Raw genomic sequence first — 15,713 nt, forward strand, 5'->3', positions numbered from 1 at the left:
AGAAAGTTTTAGAAGGAAACCTTGCGCGGCCGCATTAAAGTGTACCGCGGACGCGAAGGTCCACCATGAACCGCACAAATTTGACCGCGGCCGCGGTGGAAAACTTCAGAGAGCATTGCATTTTTAACATGCCAGCGCGGACCGCACAAAAGTGTACCATGGTCTGCACTGGCAAACTTCAGAGACTACCAGATGGTTTTTCCTCTATTTTGCACTGCTTCAACACAATCCCTGCAACATCTCAAAAACAATTAGCTCAAAAATCCTAAGCTACAAAGAAAATCAACGATAAAGAAAAAGACATGGGTTGCCTCCCAAGAAGCACCTAATTTAACGTCGCGGCATGACGCATGTTACCATCATATCACTTCAAATCAACGAGTGCCACCACGTGGCTGTCATCAAACTTCCCCAAATAATGCTTGACACGATGACCATTGACCCGAAAAACTTTACCATTCTTGTTCTTGAGATCAAGAGCACCAAACGGAGTCACACATATAACTTCAAATGGCCTACTCCACTTTGACTTGAGCTTTCCCGGAAATAACCTCAACCGGGAGTTGAAAAGAAGAACCATATCACCAACCTTGAATTCCTTTCCCCGAGCTTATTTGTCTTGAAGATACTTCATCTTGTCCTTATACAAGGAGGAGCTGGAGTAGGCATGAAATCTAAACTCATCAAGCTCATTAAGTTGCTCAACACGGAGATTCGCCGCAACATCCCATTCCAAGTTCAACTTTCTCAAGGCCCATATAGCTTTGTGCTCCAATTCCACCGGAAGATGGCAAGCTTTCCCAAACACCAACCGGTACGGGGACATACCAATTGGGGTCCTGTAAGCCGTCCGGTATGCCCATAAAGCGTCATCCAACTTTTTCGACCAGTGTCCTGTTAGCATTTACCGTCTTGGACAAGATACTCTTTATTTCTCGGTTGGACACTTCCACTTGACCACTAGCTTGAGGATGATAGGGGGTGGTCACTTTGTGATTTACTCCATACTTAGCAAGCAATGAGTCGAAAGCTTTGTTGCAAAAGTGAGACCCCTCATCACTAATGATAGCACGAGGGGTGCCAAACCTTGTGAAGATACTCTTTTTCAAGAATGCCACAACACTTCGGGCTTCATTGTTGGGTAAGGCCACGGCTTCCACCCACTTTGAGACATAGTCCACCGCCACGAGAATATAAGTGTTCCCACAAGAGCTCATGAAAGGACCCATGAAATTGATGCCCCAAACATAAAAAATATCCATCTCGAGAATCGTATTGAGAGGCATCTCATCCCGTTTTGAAATTTCGCTGGCTCTTTGGCATGCATCACATCTCTTTACCAAGTCACTAGCATCTTTAAACAAAGTCGGCCCCTTTGAAGCCGTCCTCACCCCTCCATGATGGCCACCATAGGGGGAGGAGTGACAAGCCTCCAATATGCTCAATTGTTCACCTTCTGGGACACATCTTCTAATCACACCATCCGTGCAAATTTTGAACAAGTACGGATCATCCCAATAAAAATCCAAACTATCCCGTTTGAGTTTCATTCTTTGGTTGGAAGAGAGCTCACACGGGACAATTTTGGTCACTATGAAGTTGGCGATGTCCGTGAACCATGGCATGTCACACATTGACACCGAAAGAAGTAGCTGGTCGGGGAATGTATCATTTATCTCAAGGCCGTCACATGGCCTCCCTTCTTCCTCTAACCGGGACAAATGGTCTGCAACTTGGTTCTCACTTCCCTTCCGGTCCACTATTTGTAAGTCAAATTCTTGAAGAAGTAACACCCATCTCATCAATCTTGCCTTGGAATCCTTCTTGGTCATCAAATCTAAGGGCGGCATGGTCCGTGTGCACAATCACCTTGGCCCCCATAAGATAGGGCCGAAATTTCTCCATGGCAAATCAATGGCCAATAACTCCTTCTCCGTCACCGTGTAATTCGTTGAGCTTCATTCATAGTCTTACTTGCATAATACACGGGATGGAACATTTTGTTAACCCGTTGACCCAACACCGCCCCCACTGCAACATCACTAGCATCACACATTAGTTCAAAGGGCAAACTTCAATTAGGTGCAGTTATGATAGGGGTAGTGGTCAACTTGTGTTTTAAGAGTTCAAAGGCCTCCATCCATTTTTCGTCAAAAACGAACTTGGCATATTTCTCTAGTAGCTTGCACAGTGGATTTACAACCTTCGAGAAGTCTTTGATAAATCGCCGGTAGAACCCGGCGTGCCCAAGAAAACTCCTTACCCCTTTGGCAGAAGTAGGGGGAGCGAGCCTTGAAATCACCTCAATTTTTTACCTTATCTACCTCAATCCCATGTTTTGAAATCTTGTGGCCCAACACTATACCTTCTTCAACCATAAAATGGCATTTTTCCCAATTGAGAACTAGGTTAGTTTCTTCACAACGAGCCAAGACTCTATCCAAATTTACCAAGCATGCATCAAAAGAATCACCAACCACACTAATGTTGTCCATAAAGACCTCCAATATGTCCTCCACCGTATCGGTGAAAATAGCCATCATGCAACGTTGGAAGGTCGCCGGAGCATTGCACAATCCGAATGGCATCCGGGAGAAAGCAAATGTTCCATAGGGGCATGTAAAAGTAGTCTTCTCTTGGTCCTCCGGGGCAATTAAAATTTGATTGTAGCCCAAGTACCCATCCAAGAAACAATAGAATGCTCTCCCCGCGAGACGATCAAGCATTTAGTCGAGGAATGGCAAGGGAAAATGATCCTTGCGGGTCTCCTTGTTGAGTTTCCGGTAGTCCATGCAAACCCTCCACCCGGTAATGGTTCGAGTTGGAATAAGTTCATTGTTGTCATTGGGCACCACCGTCATCCCTCCTTTCTTTGGCACACATTGGACTGGAGAAGACCACAAACTGTCAAAGATTGGATAAACCATACCGGCGTCGAGCCACTTGATAACCTCTTTCTTTACCACTTCTTGCATCGCCTCATTAAGTCTTCTTTGATGTTCAAGGGACGGCCTTGCATCCTCCTCCAAGATGATCTTATGCATGTAAAATGCGGGGCTTATTCCCCTAATGTCCGCCAAAGTCCATCCTATTGCCCCTTTCCACTTTTGAAGCACCTCCAAAGTGGCCTCAACCTGCAAGTTAGTAAGGCAAGAAGAAAGAATAACTGGAAGAGTAGAATTAGAGCCCAACAATTCATACCTGAGGTGTGGAGGAAGTGGTTTCAACTCCAACACCGGTAGCTCCTCAATGGATGGTTTAGTTAGTGGAGTTTTGCGGTTCTCAAGATCCGAAGATAACTTCCTAGGCTCATATGAATATGAACTCATACCATGCAATGCATTCACGCACTCCACTCTGCTAGCATCATCTTTTACATCCATGCCAAGAAGTACGGCCTCAAGGGGATCTTCAACATTCATCATGGAACTTGTGTCATCCACTATCACAGATGTGACAATGTCCACAAGTGAACACACTTCCGTGCTATTGGGTTGTCTCATTGATTTGCAAACATGAAATACCACTTTCTCATCACCCACTCGGAATGTCAATTCACCTGCTTCAACATCAACCAAGGCCTTCCCCGTAGCTAGGAAAGGTCTCCCGAGAATAATAGGCACTTCAAAATCCACTTCACAATCCAATATGACAAAGTCGGCCGGCAATATGAATTTGTCCACCCGGACAAGCACATCGTCAATTATACCCAAAGATCGCTTCATCGACCGGTCTGCCATTTGAAGTCTCATCAAGGTTGGCCTAGGTTGCCCAATTCCCAAAGTTTTGAAGACTGAATACGGCATTAAATTAATGCTAGCCCCCAAGTCACATAGGGCCTTAGCGAACTCCGCACTCCCGATAGTGCAAGGAATGGTAAAAGCTCCAGGGTCTTCAAGTTTCGGGGCCATAGAATGCACAATCGCACTAACTTGGTGCGTCATCTTTATTGTTTCACAATCCATAGAACGCTTCTTGGTGACTAAATCCTTCATGAACTTTGCGTAGCCCGGCATTTGTTCGAGTGCCTCCACCAAAGGCACATTGATTGTAAGGCTTTTCATCATATCTATGAACTTCTTGAACTGATTGTCACTCTTTTGCTTTGCTAACCGCTGAGGATAAGGTGGAGGTGGTCTAGGCAAGGGTGCCTTGGCTTTTGGCACCACCGGTTCCGGAATATCAATTATGTGTTCCCTAGACGGGTTCACGGCCTCTTGAGTTTCCACCTCAGCCTCATCAATATCTATCCTCACTTCCTTGTTCACATTTGTCTCAACCATATCTTCAACAATCAAAGGATCCACATCTTCTTGGAGCTCAATATCATCATTCACCACTTGATTTTCATTTGAGGCCGGTATTGCACCACCTCTTCCACTCCTAGTTGTAATTGCCATCACATGATTGTTACCCCCCTTCGGGTTCACTACCGTGTCACTTGGTAGCGCACCCTTAGGTCGGGTATTTAAAGCTTGAGAAATTTGTCCTATTTGCACTTCTAGGTTCCGGATAGATGTGTTATGTGAAGCCAAATGTGCGTCAGAGTCTTGGTTCTTTTTCATCATTTGCTCGAACATCATCTCTATCCGCCCCATATCACTTCCGGAAGAACTAGATCCTTGCGACTGAAAGGGAGGTGGATTGTTTGGTTGTTGGAACATGGGGGCCTTTGAAAGCCTTTCCCCCTACCACCATTATTCCACCCTCCTTGATTGTTATTGTTGTTTCTCCAATTATTGTTGTTCCCGTTCCAATTGCCTTGATTGTTACCTTGATTACCCCAATTGTTGTTCTGATTGTTATTGTTCCAATTGTTACCACCTTGTTGTTGATTATTGTTATTCCAATTACCGCCGCCTTGTTGATTGCACCAATTGCTTTGGGGCGCCATTGTTGACTCCCTTGATTTCCTCTATTTCCTTGGTAGTTATTGACATATTGACATTCCTCACTTTGATCATCATAACACTCATTCGAATAACCACCACCATCATTGTTGTTGTCAAATTGTTCACCATTACCTTGAGGTTGTTGTTTCCCTCTTTGCCTCCTTTTTAGCATAGAAACATTCTCCATTGCATTGACTTGGCGCGGATTTTGAACTTGTTGCAATTGCGCCTTTGCCAACTGATTCATTGTTGTTGTAAGCTCGGCAATAGCTTGGCCATGATCATTCAATTCGTTGTGCAAATGTATGACTGTGGGGTCACCTTGGTGCACATTTGCTCGGCTTTTCCATGCCGAAGAAGTGTCGGCCATTTCGTCAAGTACATCTCAAGCTTCTTGGTAAGAAAGTTTCATAAAGTTCCCACTGGCCAATTGGTTCACAATGCACTGATTCGTGGTGTTGATGCCCCTATAAAAAGTCTGCTCGATCATTGCCTCAGTCATGTCGTTGTTAGGGCACTCCTTCACCATTGTTCTATATCATTCCCATATCTCGTGCAAAGGTTCCGTTGGCATTTGCTTGAAAGCTAGAATTTCATCCCGAAGAGCTACCATATGACTTGGAGAAAAGAATTTGGCAATAAATTTGTCCGCCAATTCATCCCATGTGGTGATAGAATGATTGGGGAGCCTTTCCAACCAATCCAACGCTTTACCCCGAAGAAAGAACGGGAAAAGCCTCAATCTCAACGCATCCTCGGACACGTTTGTTTATTTACTCCCCCAGCAAATATCTACGAACCCCTTCAAGTGCTTGTAGGCATTTTGGTCGGAGGCGCCCGTAAATACCCTCTTTGCTCGAGCAAGGTCAACATAACATTTGTGATTTGAAAGTTCCCTGCCCGGATTCGGGGAGGAACAATGGCACTTGCATATCGTTGATTTGGCAGCACCCGAGGGCCGCTCTTGGAGGTGGCGGAGGAAGGACTGGAACGTTGTCATTTATGTTGGCCTGGCGGCCTCTCCTTGGTCCGGGAGGTACAAGAGGCACCTCCTCATCTCCAATATCCTCTACCTCATCTCCCGCAATCACGTTCCCAAGAGGGTCATTTTCATTTAAAGCCATAGTACCTGATTAATTGACACAAATAAAATTAGAAAACAAGAAGGAAAGAGAAGCAAAACACAAAACTAACCAAACAAATAGTCAACACCGTAAGCTCCCCGGCAACGGCGCCAAAAAGTGATCGCTGCCGACTCAACACTACACTGAGGTAGGAAGAGCGGGTCGCAACAGCTTTTACCCGAATAGTGGATCGGGGTCGAATTTCCACAGGGAGCTAGTGAGGGAGTTGTATTATCTATTTAGTCTAGAATTGCGGTTGTGCTTCTAATATCACTTCTAACATCTTTGGTTTTGACTTTTATAACTACTATTTTAAGACTACTTCTTGAAGCTAATTTATGCTACGGAGATATTGCTAAGTTGTAATTAATATAGAGAAAGGCACTAGGGTCGTGGCATTGCCTAGGTGGCTAATTAACGGGTAGATGCTACTAAGGGTAAATTGACATATTTGGAGCTTATGCTATAACCATTGCTCAATTATACCCACTCTCACACCTTGATAATAGGTGAATTAGACTATAATTGGACCCTAAAGAACCACATTTTTGTAGAGATTTATGGTAAAAATTGATAACCAAATGCTCTGATTAGTGCTTTTTATGCTTTGCAGGCTATATCCAATGAAAGAAGTCGATGGAGCAAGTTTGGGCTCAATTACGGAGAAAAGGAGGCCAACCAAACAATGCTCGAAATGCACCAAGTAAAGAGACAAAAGCAGAGCTGAACTGGGCCTGCCGCGGTCAGACCGTAACCGCGGTAGGACCGTGGCAGAGCAGAGATGCAGATTCAGAGGACCTCTTTGGCCGCGGTCCTGGCGTAACCGCGGCAGAACGCGGAAAAGCCAGGGACTAAAGTGTCAAGTCGGGAAAACTTGGTGTAAAACCCTTATAAGAAGTAGGAATTCGGCCACATTAGGTCAGATTTGTTTTAGAGAGTACTTTGGCAAGAGAAACAAGTGTGAGAGATCACCCAAAACATCATTATTCTTATTCTCTTTTATTTTTCTTGCAATCTTCGATTATGAATCTTCTAGTAGTTTATTCCTCCATTGTTATGAGTAGCTAAATACCTTAATCTAAGGTTTTGGTGGAACCCGTTGGGGATGACTTGGTTGTTTTATTAATATAGTTGGATTTGGTTGTTAATCTCTATTTGTTCATCTATGTTTTGAATGTGGTTAGTTGAAAGGGCCCTCAATTATCCGTTCCTATTTATTATGTATCTACTTGAGAGAGAGTGCATATTTAGGTGATTGTATGAACAACATCACTCCTGGAGTATAGACGAGAGTCATAACCGAGGGTTTAGAGGTTGGATTAGAGATAACGATACCTCGGGTGCAATCTAAGTGAACTGTATTGTGAATCTAGCTAGCGTAGCTTGAGAGAGTGCGTATAGTAAATTATCATAATTGCTTGAGAAAGATTTATGATAGCTGGAGCGTTCATGATTGATAGAGACAACTAAATCATAGTTATAAGACATATACAACCAAGGAAATTACCAACGGGGGAAACCATTGCCTTAGACCTTATTCCAATTGTTTACACATCAAGTTTAGTTAATTTTTAGTTGTTGATTACTTTCAGTCTTTAGCTGTTAGAAAAATCAACCATTGTGAATCAAAAAGTTTGGGGAAACAGATTGTGTGAATAAAGTAAATCTGACAATAGTAATTGATAGGTTAATTCTCTGTGGTTCGACTCTGGGCATAAATACTCAGATTATATTTGCAACGCCCGCATAGTCTTTTGCGAGACTCGGTTGAGCGTGATCACACCTCTCGGTAGAGAGAGTGATTTTGCCCAATTGACTCTCTCGAGACCACTTGGATAGGCCAATTAGACCAAGCAACTAGGGTTCAAGTAGGGCGATTACTCTCTCGAGGTTTAACCCGTTAATTAGGACTACCATTTCTCATGGGTCCATCCCAATTCCTTGTTGGGTCAATTTTGGGGTCATAGACTCTCTTTCTCAAGAAGAGTTAAACCTACCAAGCTAGAATCAGTGTTTGCAACCACCAATCCTTAATTAAAACCTAAAATTAACCCAAATAGAAAACACCCAATATCAATCTAGCCTTAGATAGCAACACCCATCAATTACCCACACTAGAGTTGAGCCACAACCCTAGCTAGTGAGTTTAGCTACTCATGCTAGATGCAAAAATTAAAGAAATAGATGAAGAAGCAAACATATTAATTGATTACTAAGGAAGAAATACAATATTTAAAGGTCAAAAATGCTAAAAATGGCTAAACCCAGTGTTCTCACGAGCTCAGCAGCCTCAGATAAACAAAACTTAACCTAAAAATGGAAAAAGGATCTATTTATAGTGGCTGGAAAAACTGGACAAAAATACCCCTGCGGGGTCAGCGCGGGCCGCGCAAAAAGGTAGCGCGGCCGCGCTGGCTCTTGAACTCTTGAAATTTAACTCTCTAAAGTTGAGGGACGCGGACCGCGTAAAAGTGTAGCGCGGCCGCAGGAGCTCTGGCGCGGACCGCGTAAGTGTGATCGCGGCCGCGTGGTTTGCTCTAGTCCCAACTGGCATCTATCTGAATCTCTTCACGCGGGCCACATGAAAAAGTGGCGCGGCCGCGTGAGCTGAACGCGGGCCGCATAAATCCAACCGCGGCCGCGTTGTGAGAGCCCTGAATATGCACTTCTCTGAATCTCTTAGTGCGGCCGCGTGCACTTTTGTGCGGTCCGCACTAGGCTCTTTTTTCATCACTTTACTTGGCCTTTGATACTTGAGTAGGTTTCACTCCGTTTTGAGCCAATCTTTGACATTTCAGTCACTTTGTCGCTCAAACCTGCAATCAAGCACAACCTGTGAGCATTTTGGAATTATTTTGTATCAAATTATACTCAAAGCATAGGCAAGTAGGGGCATAAAATACGTTAAAATCCTACTTATCAATTAACAAGGCATCGTTGTGTGGCTGAGATATGCCCTATGCTTCCTCGTCGTAGAATGATAAGGCTTCCTCGGGCACGTAGATCCTAGTACGTTTTTCTCTTATGATTGACACCTTGGTACGTTTGAACACTGGTCCTTGCAGGACATCGATGCCGCCAATGATCATGTGGATCACATGTTGTGGTTCTTCTTGTTCATTTGTTCTTGCATCTCTTTCCCTGAAGTGATTCTTGGCTCGATCGCTTAGAAATTCTCGAAGATGGCCCTCGTTGAATAATCGAGCCACTTCTTCCCTTAGTTGCCTGCAATCTTCTGTTTTATGACCATGTGTGCCATGATACTTACACATTAAATTTGGATACCTCTGAGACGGATCGGTTTGGATTTGCCTGGGCCACCTGGTATCTTTGATTCTTCCAATAGCTGACACGATCCCTGATGCGTCTACACTAAAATTATACTCTGATAATCAAGGTGCTTCCGCGGGATCGGTGTGCTTATCGAACCTGTTCCTACTCATGAGTCCTCGAGAACTTTGACCTCAATCTTTTCTCCGTTCATTACGAGGAGCGTTACTGCCTGGACCATTATTTCTCTGATCAACATACGACTGATACCGTTCTTTGGTTGACCTCGATTCTCTGTCTGTATCCCTCGGGGGTCTGGCTGCCAATCTGTTAGGATGAACTGAACCCGAGGGGGCTCCCAACTAGTCATCCTCGACCTTGATTTTTGATTGATAACGGTTGTGCCATCTGACCACGTCACAGCCGGATACTCGATCGGGTTCTGCTTTAACTGTCGAGACGCAATCGAACTCCTTTCATTCAAACCCTGCATAAAAGCTTGTACTGCCCAGTCATCTGAGACCGGTGGTAACTCCATTCGCTCCATCTGGAACCTAGACACGAACTTCCTCAACATCTCGTCGTTCCTTTGTTTTATCTTGAAGACATCCGATTTTCTCGTGGCCACCTTTATGGCCCCGGCATGCGCTTTCATGAAGGCGTCTGCTAACATAGCAAATGAATCAATAGAGTTAGGAGGTAACTTGTGATACCAAATCATGGCTCCTTTTGACAATGTTTCTCCGAACTTTTTCAGCAAGACTGATTTAATTTCGGCGTCATTCAAATCATTCCCTTTAATCCACAAGTGTATGAAGTAATATGCTCATTAGGGTCGGTTGTCCCGTTATATTTGGGTATATCGGGCATGCGAAACTTCTTAGGAATAGGCATCGGGGCCGTACTCTGGGGGAATGGTTTTTGTATGAACTTTTTGGCATCTAATCCCTTCAAAACTGGAGGTGCCCCCGGTACTTGGTCAATACGGGAATTATAAATTTTCACCTTTTTGTCATTGTCGTCAATCTTTTTTTCTCTGGACTCAATTCTCTTAGTGAGCTCTTCGAGCATCCTCATAATGGTGGGGTCAGTCCCCGAGTCATTTCCATTTGACCTTTCTGGCGCTGGCTCAGCACGTCGACTGTTTTCATACACTCGGAGTCTTATTTTGACTTTAAGTTGAGCAATGTCGATCTGTTGAGCTTGCAACATCTCGAATATCACTTGGAGGTTGATTCCCCCATCACCCACTCCTTGTGTTTCTTGGCCACCAGGTTGGGCTTCCTTGCGTACACTCCCTCCGGGGTCTGTGCCTAAATCCGCGTTTAGAGCAATATGAACTAATATCAACTGGTTCCATGTTTGGCACTTCCCCAGGGTTTATTGGTGGTACACCGACCCCTATATTGTTGTTTTCATCAAGACCTTCGTTGTCATGAACATGTGCATTTTGTGAGCTAGACATGTTTCAGCTTGAGAATCAAAAAATTCTTGACAAGAAAAAGTGTAAAAATAACGTGTGTAATGAAAATCAGTAAAGAAACAATCACTATTATCTTTAGCCCCACGGTGGGCGCCAAACTGTTTACCTCGAAAATATGAGTAACAATTAAATTTGATTTGTGATTTTAAAGATATGTGATTAAATTCAATATCAATTGATATTCAAGAAATATGAAGTAGAAATGAAAGAAATAAGTGAATTAAATCAATGTTACTCAGCAGTGGTGACCTCGAGACGAACTAAGAGCAATAAAGTAAGAACGATAAATGTAAAGAACGATTCTGATGAACAGTAAGAGAGAAAAGTAGGATATATATTCTTGCCAATGATGAGATGATGCTACAAATGATTGGGGTCCTCTTTATATAATAGGGGAATCCTAAATAAGGTGTATTTCTATTTACAGTAAGGAATATTCTTAATACAGCTGTCTAACCGCCTAGTACGGAATCGTACAATCCTATTCCGGGATTTGAGCCATGGTCTAGGGGACGTGGCAGGAATCTAGCTTAATTTGTTACAAATCCATAACGGTACTATTTCGGGGTCGAGCATACTTGGCCTCGGTATGCATCGTGCTCTGTCGTCGACCTTGGGTCTGGTCCCTCGAACTTGAACTTGATCTCTCTTGAACTCGGGCTTTGGGCGATATCTTGAGCCTACAGATCGGAGGCATACGATCTCGACCGTATACAGTATCAAATAAATGAATCTATCAAGTGAGAGAGAGGGAAAAAATAAATTATTTCTGATTCAAGAAAGTCAAGTTGATTGATCGGCAAGCTACTTCATGCTAGCGAATTTAGAATTTAAGTTTTACGAGTTGAACTTTTAAGTTTTATAGCATTAAGTCCACTATATTCTTTACACATGGGTTCAGACATACTATTTATAGAAATTTAATAAATTTTTACACAAAATACACGGTTCTCGAGTGCTACATCTGCCTCTGCATGTAGCATGCCATTTGAGGCTGTTCTCAATTATTGTTGGGACGACAAAAAATGTGATATGTGGGGAATTAATTGTTAAATTTGAAGAAATAATTCACAGTATTATTGATAACTAGAACAGATTTTTCGGGTAGAGCTGACCGAATGGCATTCTTCTCGTTGTTTTCCTCATTGAAGTGGTTCACAATTTCACGTACTAATTATACTGAGATTATAATAAAAGAATTACTTATGCGTTAGATAATAATTGACGGGCTTGACGCTGAGATTAATAAAGAAGGAATTAATTACATAAATGAACAGAATCTATCTGCAAATTGGAAAAAACAAAAACACTATACAACAAAAACAACAATAACAAGGCTATATTGATGATAAATATGTATTAATTTCAGCTAAGACAAAGCCCAAAGTGCCATTATACAAATCACATAAATGCATAAAATGCAGCAATTGGAACCATAGTATAAGCATTATAAAACAAAGTTTTCCCCAAGTAAGAATGTCTTAATAATCTTATCTCCCATTCCATCTGCATAAGGAAACAAGTGACCACCACCTTTAAGTTCATGGTATTGAATCCATGGTAGTCGTTCTGCAATATATCGTTGCAGAACGACGGGTACAAGCCCGTCCTCATCGCCTTGCCATAGATGAACGGAACCTTCACCATTAGGGAACGGGTTTTTTAGATCCATCGGATCAAATTCCCATGTTCCAAATCCAACCATTGCATCGCGATGAAGTGATTCAAATTCCCCTTGTTGTCTAATTTGAGCCTGAGATCATACACAAACAAATAGGTATAATAGACAACCTAACGAAAGCCACAAATTTGTAACGAAAAAAATGCAAAAATCACTTCATAGCAGAGTATATAATGCATCAAGGTGTAAAGCACGACGAATATCTAAACTAAAGGCAGCAGCAAAGTACCAAGTTAACAACAACATCATACTCAGAATATTCCCACAGTGTGGGATCTGGGAAGGATAATGTATACGCAGACCTTACTCCTACCTTGTGGAGGTAGAGAGGCACAACAAAATACCAAGATCTTACCCGATATGGTTCTTGAGAGGCAGCAAACTTGGGTCCGAGTTGTCTGTCTTGAGTGAAAAAGATATCAGGGCTGTGAGCTGCAACGCTAGAGGAAGGGAAATATTTCTGAGTATTCCACCAGTAAGTTAACCATGGAAGATAGTGAGCAACCCGAAGTGTCCATTGATCGGGGAGAAGTTGATCGTAGTATGATTTTCGAGATAAATTTGCAGGGAAACTAGGCCACCAGTAGTTAACCACAGGTGTTAGAAGAGCCGCTCCCACCAATCTGTTACAGATTGCCAAAATGACAAAAAATCAATCATAAACTATATTCAAGACATAATTTAATAAACAAAAGCATACTCTCTGACAGACGTTCATATACTTCAACATGGTATCAGTGCAGGCAAAGGTCTCGGATTGAAGTCTCACTCTGCCGCCATCCTTTAACAGCAGTTTAAACAGCAGCAAATAGTAGTAAAAAGTATTGAACAATACCTATGAGGAATATATTTGAGACAGCCCCAGACTGCTTGTCCACCCATGGAAAATCCAACAACATAAAATTTGGATCCTAATTTCAATTGATCAGCTAACTCCTCAACATCAAGAGCTAAGCTCTTAGGTGTTCGTTGTGGATGCGGATCGCTTTCTCCATAACCAGGTCTATCAAATGAAACAATGTATATTCCCAAACTCTCAATAACATCCTGCACCAGAATATATTATTGCAGCCATTATTATATCGAATTTTTTGGAAAATTTCTAGGGAAACCCACAGCTGCAAACCACACAGGAGATGTAAACCGCACTAGACAAGCCCAGTGCAACGAGCTTTGCCTGAGGAGGCTGCTGGTGAGGGGAATCGAACCCGTGTCTCATCCAACCAACTCAGCCAACCCTTACGGGCATTATTCTGTCGAATTAAAACCATAAAATTGCAAGAAAAAGAAGAAAGGTAAAACTACATACAGGAGAAAGGGTGCTGGCAAGAACAACATCATGTTTGCAACAATCAAAGCCATGTATAAACACAATTTTGTATTTTGCTTGGTTTTTTGGAACACCTTGTTCTTTATAAGCCAAATGCCTTCCGTCGGAAAGTTTTATTCTTGGTGCAGTAATTGGAGGACCATTTTGCGAACCACAAATTTTCGGAGGAGGTGGCCAAATTGCCTGATAAACCAATGCTAAGAACCCAATGAAGAGAATTACAAGTATTTTCCCAGTTATACCTGAAATGTTCACATATGGTCACAATCTGCAGAAATTTATCAGAAAGAGAAAATTTGTGCATTTACAACAAACTTGAGAGGTAAAAGATAGTTGATTGCTCAAGAACTCTATAAAGTATTCCAACAAACAGAGCTTAACAACCTTCCTCTCACTAATTTCTTATTGTATAAACGGTAGTATTTGGCCAGCTTGAACGTACCTCGACACCTGCTACCTCCCATATATGAGCATAGATACCGGATAACTCTGACCTCGGTAATTACCTAACGAGAGAGAGTCATTGCAAAAGTAGTCCTTTACGCGAGAGATTTTCATTCCTCCCGCCAAAGCTAGAAAAGAAAGGAGCTCTCTGCCAGGTCTTTCACCATCTGCTTTTCCTCGAGACCAAGACTTAGGCAGATGGGAAGAAATTGGCTTAACGTGTTTTGTCTAGCTCGAATTTTAACCTGATTTCCTATTATTTTCACCTACTTCATTGACCGCAAGGCTCGTGCAAATTGAGGGATGCAACACAAGACCTTCCTCATACTAATTTAAATAAATCCAACCAACAAGAGAAGCTTAAATTTGAGTATTAGCTTCACTTTGGTAGACTGACAGAAGCAACTGCATATACTATAACATGTGCTCAAATTCTTTAACTTTCTAGCACTTTAGGACAGCCCCAGAACCTATCTCATCAAAAAGCAACAGCAATAACAACAACAAATACAGTGGAATTTCATAAGTGGGGCTGGGGAGAATAGTATATACGCAGACCTTACCCCTACGAAGGTAGATAGTCTGTTCCGATAGACCCTCGGCATATCTCATTAAAAAAAACAGAACTAACAACAACAACAACATTAAATCCAGCAGAGTTCCACAAGGGAAGTCTGAGAAGGATAGTATATACGCAGACCTTATCCTTCCTCTGGAAAGATGCAGAAGCTGTTTGCGATAGACTCTCGGCATATCTCAGTAAAAAGCAATAAAAATCACAACATTCAACAAAAATAAAAAACAAGTCATTCAAATTCTTAAACTGCTTAGACTAATCAAATGAAGACACAAACTTGTCTACATATTATCTACAACAGCTTAGGGGAAGAAACAAAACAGAGAGAAAAGGAAACCTGAGGTAGCACGGGAGTCTGCCATCTTTGTGAAACAATATTTGTGATTCTTGTTTTTGTCTTTTTTATACTATTATCCTAATTTCCCAAGATTTGGCTTCACTCTGCTTTTATAATTATAAAGATCTAGAAGCTAAAAAGTACAATGAGAGGTTGTTTGTTACCCCATGTGCACTGTGTCGTTGGTCACCTAGGGAATGAGGGTCGTCCTTGCTGGGCAGATTATCCCAATGTCAATGTCACAGGCGGAGCCACAATTTTTGTGGGTTCCGGCCTTTAGCTCGTTTATGTTAGTGTGTTCTAAATTAATAATTTATACGTATTTAATGAATTTTTTAAGACAATATAAGTTTAGGATCAAAGTTATTGGATTCCGCTGAATCCGCAAGTCATATGCTACCTCCGCCCCTGCCCAACGTAGACTCCTATTACTCTCTATCTCAATTATATGATGTACTTTTTTTTTTTTTTGTAGTAGTTACTTTCTTGAGCCGAGGGTCTCCTGGAAACAGTCTCTCTGCCCCTCGGGGTAGGGGTAAGGTTTACGTAAATATTACACTCTCCAGCCCCCACTT

General features: G+C 42.3%; 1 protein-coding gene across 1 annotated transcript; it reads right to left on the reverse strand.

Annotated features, from left to right (window-relative positions):
- Positions 1–12,081: 12,081 nt before the first annotated feature.
- On the reverse strand, positions 12,082–15,316 carry LOC109221172. The gene is made up of 5 exons (XM_019385637.1): positions 15,139–15,316; positions 13,760–14,022; positions 13,286–13,497; positions 12,806–13,073; positions 12,082–12,522 (listed from the first exon to the last, which is right to left on the reverse strand). The coding sequence occupies exons 1-5, from the start codon at positions 15,161–15,163 to the stop codon at positions 12,217–12,219; spliced, it is 1,074 nt and encodes a 357-aa protein (XP_019241182.1). The 5' UTR covers positions 15,164–15,316; the 3' UTR covers positions 12,082–12,216.
- Positions 15,317–15,713: the final 397 nt, after the last annotated feature.

The sequence above is a fragment of the Nicotiana attenuata genome, unplaced genomic scaffold (assembly GCF_001879085.1).
Source record: "Nicotiana attenuata strain UT unplaced genomic scaffold, NIATTr2, whole genome shotgun sequence".
Lineage (NCBI taxonomy): Eukaryota > Viridiplantae > Streptophyta > Magnoliopsida > Solanales > Solanaceae > Nicotiana > Nicotiana attenuata.